The 6,941-nt window shown below is 52.7% G+C and overlaps 1 protein-coding gene across 1 annotated transcript in view; it reads left to right on the forward strand.

Moving 5' to 3' along the window:
• RPS6KA4 (ribosomal protein S6 kinase A4) overlaps positions 1-962 on the forward strand; it is a 10,894-nt gene extending 9,932 nt beyond the window's left edge. The window contains 3 exon segments of the mRNA XM_011221663.3: positions 178-341; positions 620-726; positions 728-962. Of these exon segments, the coding sequence (XP_011219965.3) occupies positions 178-341; positions 620-726; positions 728-812 (356 nt within the window). The 3' untranslated portion in view covers positions 813-962.
• The last annotated feature ends 5,979 nt before the right edge of the window (positions 963-6,941 follow it).

The following is a 6,941-nucleotide window of genomic DNA, read 5'->3' on the forward strand; positions in this document are numbered from 1 at the left end:
GGGAGGGGGCGGGAGGGGTCGCAGATCGTGGTTGGGGAGGGGACGGCCATGGAGTCAAGCGGGTTAGGTGTTTGGTCTGGGGGACTGGTCGGGGAGGAGAGTGGGGCTGTTGGGATCCTTCTGGGGCGCAGCCTCCACACACAGCCCCTCCTCAGCCCCTCCCTGCCCTGCCTCCAGGGCTCCTGACGGTGGACCCCGCCAAGCGGCTGAAGCTCGAGGGGCTGCGGAGCAGCTCGTGGCTGCAGGACGGCAGCGCCCGCTCCTCGCCCCCACTCCGGACGCCTGACGTGCTGGAGTCCTCGGGGCCGGCTGTGCGCTCGGGGCTCAACGCCACCTTCATGGTGAGGGGCGGGTACGGGGGAGCACCCTCCCAAGGGGGCTGGAGAGGCGGGGCTTCCGGGAGGCGACGCCCTCCGAGCTCAGAAAGGTGCGGTGACTGAATCCTGGCCTCTGGTCGGTCGGCACCCTGGCCTTTGGGGAGGCTGGAGGGGCCAATGACCTGTTTCTTGGCCTTGACCTAGTGGTATGGGGGGAGGGTCCGGGATGGGGTCAAAGCCAGGATCTGGAAGTCGAGGCCTGGCCAGTGGCGGTGGGGCACTCACCCCCTCCTTTCCCCCAGGCCTTCAACCGGGGCAAGCGCGAGGGCTTCTTCCTGAAGAGCGTGGAGAACGCGCCGCTCGCCAAGCGGCGGAAACAGAAGCTGCGGAGCGCCGCCACCTCCCGCCGCCTCGCCCGCGCCCGCCGCCCCGGGCAGGGCCCCCGCCGCCAAGGGAGCCCCCAGACGAGCCAACGGCCCCCTGCCACCCTCCTAGCCCACGCCACAGTGACCTCTCCTTCCCCCATAGGGGCTGTGACCTGGGAGCCTCGGGAATCCGCTCCAGCCCCATTCCCAGGGATTGCCCTTCCCTCCCCTTCCCCTCACCCCACTCCCAGACAGAGCAGAAGTATTTTTATAAGCAGAGAATTTTTTATGTCTTACCGAATAGAGTTAGAGATGCAGGGAGGGAGGGGCCTCTGCCAAGACAGTGCCTCATGTGGCAGAAGGCACTTCTCCCCTGGGGGGGCTGCTCCCCCATTTCAACGCACTGAGTTGCCACAGGGAGAAACTGGGACCTCTCCCCTGCCCTCCCCTGAGGCCCTGCTCTTGGGAGGGGGCGCCCCTCTAGCTGTCACTTTATGGACTGTCTGTGCAATTACGTCCACCAAAGACCTGTGTTGGGGGGGTTCAAGGAGAGGCCCTGGGGGACCCCTGAAGCATTTCTGCCTCACTTTATATCACCTGCTTCCCCCCTGTTGGGGCTAAGGAAGGAGGTAGGCCACCCCTAAAAGGGGAGGCCCCTTCTCCCCAACCCCCGCCAACCCCCCCCTTGGCACAGCTGCCTCTGGCTGGGGGCAGGGCCTTGAGGGGCTGGACTGGGCATCCACAGTCACTGCCTCAGCCCATCCAGGCTGTGCCTTTGACTTTAAAATAAAAGTCCATCCAGTGCTGTGTGTGGCATCTGCCTGTGAGGAGGGTGTGTGGGGTGGAGAGCTTGGGGCAGATGAATTTTCAACTAAGGGAGCCTGGGGCCTCAGAGAAGAGGGTCAGGGCAGACCCTTCCAGGGAAGACCATACCCTTTGTACTTGACTTTTGGCCTGAGCAGCAGGAAGGCCAGACAGTCATCTTGGCCATGTGTTCGGTCTTGGTTGTAAGTAACAGAAAGCCCAACCTAAACTTACTGCGCCCGAGTGGGAGTTTTAGGCTCTTAGAACGACACAGGGCGGGGGGAGACCCAGGAGAGGCCTGATAATGGACACAAACCCATGATCAGGACTCAGTTTCTCAGCCTGAACTTTTTTTTCTTTTTGGCAGCCTGAACTTTTTAGTCTGTGTTCTTGGTGTTGCAGTCTGGAGGATTTTCCTTTTGGCCCCGGGATGGGTGCCGGCTGCTCCAGGGGCTGCGGACTGAAGCAAGGTGATAAAATGTCTTAGCATTCCCTACGGAAATCCCAAGATGTACTCTGATTGGATGCACTTAGGTCATGTGTCCACCGTGGGCCAATCGCCGTGTCCAGGGCTGCAGGGCTGTTGTTTGCCATAGATCGGATGGCGGCCTCCCCTCTGGAAGCTCATTGGGTGAAGAGCAGGAGGAGGGGCGGGCCCTTAGAGAGAGGTTGGCTGGACAGCGCTTGGTGCCTGTCGGTGAGGGACTGAGTGAGGGGAGCAGCCCATATTCCTGGCACTCAGAGCCATGAGTGTGGCCCCGCTGCAGCAGAGTGCAAGACTCCCCCTGCTGTGTGATCCCTGCTAGGTGGTTGGGGCCATAAGGCACTTGTGGCCCCAGCGTCCTTGTGGGTACCCGAGGTTAGAGCCGTCTGTCTGTATAGTGCAGAGAACCCTACCCCAGGGTTGTCTGGATATTACCACTCCATGTGTCTGTCTCCAGGCCTTCTCTTTCCATATTTCCCTGTGGGGCATCTCATGGTGGACCTTCCCTTCCCATCCTGACCTTTGCCTCTTACAGGGGGAGGTGCCCGGAGATACGAACCTAGAGATGCTGTAGTCAGGGCAAAGGCAGGCAGGCGGGGTCCCATGGGTGTGCATGGAGGGCTGTTGGGTGGTGTGGGGGCGTCAGGCTGTGTCCCATCCTGAGGGTCTGGGAGAGGAGGGAAGGGCCTAGGAGCAGGTCCCCAGGAGAAGAGGAGAAGGGGGAAAGCATCCGGAATTCTGAGTCCTGTGTTACTGACTGTGGCTTGAGCAGCTCCCAAACAGCCTCAGGCTCCCCCCCCTTTTTTTAAAGGGGGTCACATGACTGTTAAGATGAACTGGTGAATGAACAGATGTGACATTGTGGTCATTCAGTCATGAAGGATTTGCTGAGATTTCCTGAGGTCTTCCGATTCGCAGGGATGGGCCTGAGCGCTCCACGTGAATTAGCTCCCTGACTCCTCACAGCTGGTTTATAAGAAAAGCGTCATCTTCATTTAAGAGTTGAGAAAGGCGAGCCTCAGTGAAGGTCAGCACCTTCCTCGCTCAAGGTCACTCAGCTAGAGGTGCATTTGACCCCGGTGCGCTGATTCTGGAATTCCTTCAGCCCCAGGAGTTCCACTGTAAAGACGGGCTTTAATCTGACCCCAATGCTGGGTGTTTCAATTGTTGAAAACTTTGTTTCTATCATAAATGACGCTGGGACACACACGTTTGTACACAAATCTGTGCATTTCAGAAGAGCCTTATTGAGATAAAATTCATTTAACGTATTATTTAAGAGCCCATTTAAGAGTACCATTCAGTGGGGCGCCTGGGTGGCACAGCGGTTAAGCGTCTGCCTTCGGCTCAGGGCGTGATCCCGACGTTACGGGATCGAGCCCCACATCAGGCTCCTCTACTATGAGCCTGCTTCTTCCTCTCCCACTCCCCCTGCTTGTGTTCCCTCTCTTGCTAGCTGTCTCTATCTCTGTCAAATAAATAAATAAAATCTTAAAAAAAAAAAAAGAGTACCATTCAGTGATTTTTAGTATTTTCAGAGTTGTGCAGCCATGACCATGGTCTAATTTTAGACCACTTTTCACCTCCATAGGGAACTCTACACATTGTCAGTCATGCCCCATTGCCTCTCAACTCTGCAGCCCGGGGCAACCGCCCTCTGAGTCCCGTCTCCTTAGGTTTGCTGGCATAACTTGATATATACATTTTGAAATATACTTTCAAATAACCTTTCATAAATATTGTACTGGCATGTAGTCCCAGAAGCAGGATATGAAAATGTCCCATTGCATTCTATGCACTGAACATTGTCATTTAAAGACCTTTGCTAATTTGATGGATAAAAGTCTCTCATCTTCAGTCTCCTTGCCCTTTTATCCTATGTAACTCACCCTAAGAAATAGGTCTTGATGACGTCATTTCGTGGGTGAAGGAACTGGGGCTCAGAGGATGGGCCTCCCGGGGGGAAGCTTGTTGGGGATGGAAAGGGCTGGGGCTCAGGGGAATGAGCCAGCCTTGATCTGAATCCTGCTTCTGCCCTGTGTGGCCTGACTACACATCAGGGGAGACAGCTGTGACTTGGGTTGTGGGCTGGGCAGGGTGTGAACTAGCAGAATGGGCAGGGAGAGGCTGGCCAGAGGCTGAGAGGCGGGGAGACCAGAGTCTACACCTTGACGTTGGCCTCTGACCAGTCCAGCTTCATGTGGATGTGGACTCAGGAGAGTGGGGGGGGGGCTCATCCTTCTGCACCAGGGCCTCTGTCCCACTCGTAAAATGGCCTCAGAGAGGGGCATCTGGCAGGCTCAGTCGGTTAAGCACCTGACTCTTGGTTTTGGCTCAGATCATGATCTCAGGGTCGTAAGATCGAGCCCTGCATCGGGCTCCATGCTCAGCATGGAGTCTGCTTGAGAGTCTCTCTCCCTCTCCCTCTGCCCCTCACGTTCGCGCTTTCTCTCTCTCTCTTTCAAATAAATAAATCTTTAAAAAAAATGGCTTCAAAGAGTAGGTTCGGGCCCCTGGCTGTGTTAATATGCTGATGTCCCTGAGAGGGCCTGACAGTCCCCCGCACATTCACCTCCCCACAAGTCACTGTGAACTAACTACTGTTGGAAGCAAAGCTGGGATGCCAGTTTTTCATCCGTGCCCTGTGCAACCACGGTTTGACTCGGGGCAAGTTGCCCCTCCCTAACGTTCCCTGGGGCTCTCAGTAAGAGTATTCCACAGAGGGGCACCTGGGGGGCTCAGTCGGTTAAGCGTCTGCCTTCAGCTCAGGTCAAGATTGGGATTGAGCCCTGTATCGGGCTCTCTGCTCAGCGGGGAGCCTACTATTCCTTCTCCCCCTGCTTGTGCTCTCTCTCTGTCAAATAAATAAATAAAATCTTTTTTTTAAAAGATTTTATTTATTTATTTAACACAGAGAGAGACAGCCAGAGACAGAGGGAACACAGGCAGAGGGAGTGGGAGAGAAAGAAGCAGGCTCCCAGCAGAGCAGGGAGCCCGATGCGGGGCTCGATCACAGGACCCCGGGATCATGCCCTGAGCTGAAGGCAGATGCTTAATGACTGAGCCAGCCAGGCGCCCCAAATGAATAAACGAAATCTTAAAACAGAAGAATCATCTGCAGTAATGGAGTAGGGATTGCCAACTGGATACCTTAGGCACAGGTAGAGGCTTGTTTTTTGGTGGGGGGTGTAGCACGAGTTTTAAAATGAGAAAATGCCTATGAAAGTCCAGATGTTTGACTTTTATTGAAAACTGGAAGGGCTGGCAGCCCTGGACTGTCTTCCTGCATGGCTTGACCAGTCGGTGCAGAACCATGTTGCCACCACAGAGAGGGCCTTTGCTTTCTAGTTTGCCACAGTCCCCACCACTCCCTACCGCTCACACCAGCTCTCTCCCTCATTTATCTCGGCCTTTCTAGGTCTTTGGGTTTGCAACTCTGGTATAACTCGTTTCCTTCCGCATTCGCTGCTGTGCAAAAATGGGGTTTGTGGAAGGCAATGAGGCTCCTTAAATCTTTGTTTTAAAATCTAAATTTAGGGGCGCCTGGGTGGCACAGCGGTTAAGCGTCTGCCTTCGGCTCAGGGCGTGATCCCGGCGTTATGGGATCGAGCCCCGCATCAGGCTCCTCTGCTATGAGCCTGCTTCTTCCTCTCCCACTCCCCCTGCCTGTGTTCCCTCTCTCGCTGGCTGTCTCTATCTCTGTCGAATAAATAAATAAAATCTTTAAAAAAAAATCTAAATTTAGTTCATATTTGTGAAGAGATATAAACTCATGATTCAAAATTCAAAGGATACAATAGAGCACAGAGTGAAAAAAATTTCCTTCCACATGCCAGGGATTACCAGAGGCACTGATGTTACTGGCTCTTCTCTAGTCCTGTGTGGGCACATTTCATGTCTAGCCAAACTAACATAATATGTCTAGGTGATCGAGAAAAGTTCACCTTCATTGAATATTAATTTTATTTATTCCTTTATTTATTTATTTGTTTATTTATTTATTAAAAAATTTCATTTATTCATTTGAGAGAGAGAGAGAGAGAGCACAAGCAGGGGGGAGAGGCGGAGGGAGAGGGAGAAGCAGGCTCTCCGCTGAGCAAGGAGACCGACATGGAGCTCAATCCCAGGACCTGGAGATCACGACCCGAGATGAAGGCAGATGCCCAACCATCTGAGCCACCCAGATGCCCCTATTTATTTATTTTTTTAAAAAGATTTATTTATATATTTGAGAGAGAGAGATAGAGAGCAGAAGCAGGGGTGAGGGGCAGAGTGAGAGGGAGAAGCAGGATCCCCACTGAGCAGGGAGCCCAATGTGGGGCTTGATCCCAGGATTCTGGGATCATGACCTGAGCTGAAGGCAGACGCTTCACTGACTGAGACGCCCAGGTGGCCCCATTGAATGTTAATTTTAGAAAAAAAAATCAGGAGATACACAAAGGAAAGAAATGAAAAACTATTGTTGATATTATTCATAGATAATCTTGTTAGTTAATATTTTGATGTATTCACATCCAGATTTTTCTTTATCTTCTTTCTTTCTTTATATTGTTTATTTTTATTTTTAAAGATTTTAGTTTAAGTAATTTCCACACCGAATGTGGGGCTTGAACCTGTGACGCCGGGGTCAAGAGTTGTGTGCTTCACAGACTGAGCGGGTCAGGTGCCCCTAGATTTTTCTTTATTGATAGAGATTTTCAATGAATATAGCGTCAAAATGTAAACAAGTTATTATAAGCTGTTTTAAATAGATTTGAATGTCTATGCCAAGAATTATATTAAAAAAATTTTGTGTGGGGCGGTGCCTGGCTGGCTCAGTCGGTGAAGTGTGCAATTCGTCACCTCCAGGTTGTGAGTTCGAGCTCTACCTTGGGTCTGGAGATTATTTAAAAATAAAATCTTAGGGGCGCCTGGGTGGCACAGCGGTTAAGCGTCTGCCTTCGGCTCAGGGCGTGATCCCAGCATTATGGG

Source organism: Ailuropoda melanoleuca, chromosome 16, assembly GCF_002007445.2.
Source record: "Ailuropoda melanoleuca isolate Jingjing chromosome 16, ASM200744v2, whole genome shotgun sequence".
Taxonomy (NCBI): Eukaryota; Metazoa; Chordata; class Mammalia; order Carnivora; family Ursidae; genus Ailuropoda; species Ailuropoda melanoleuca.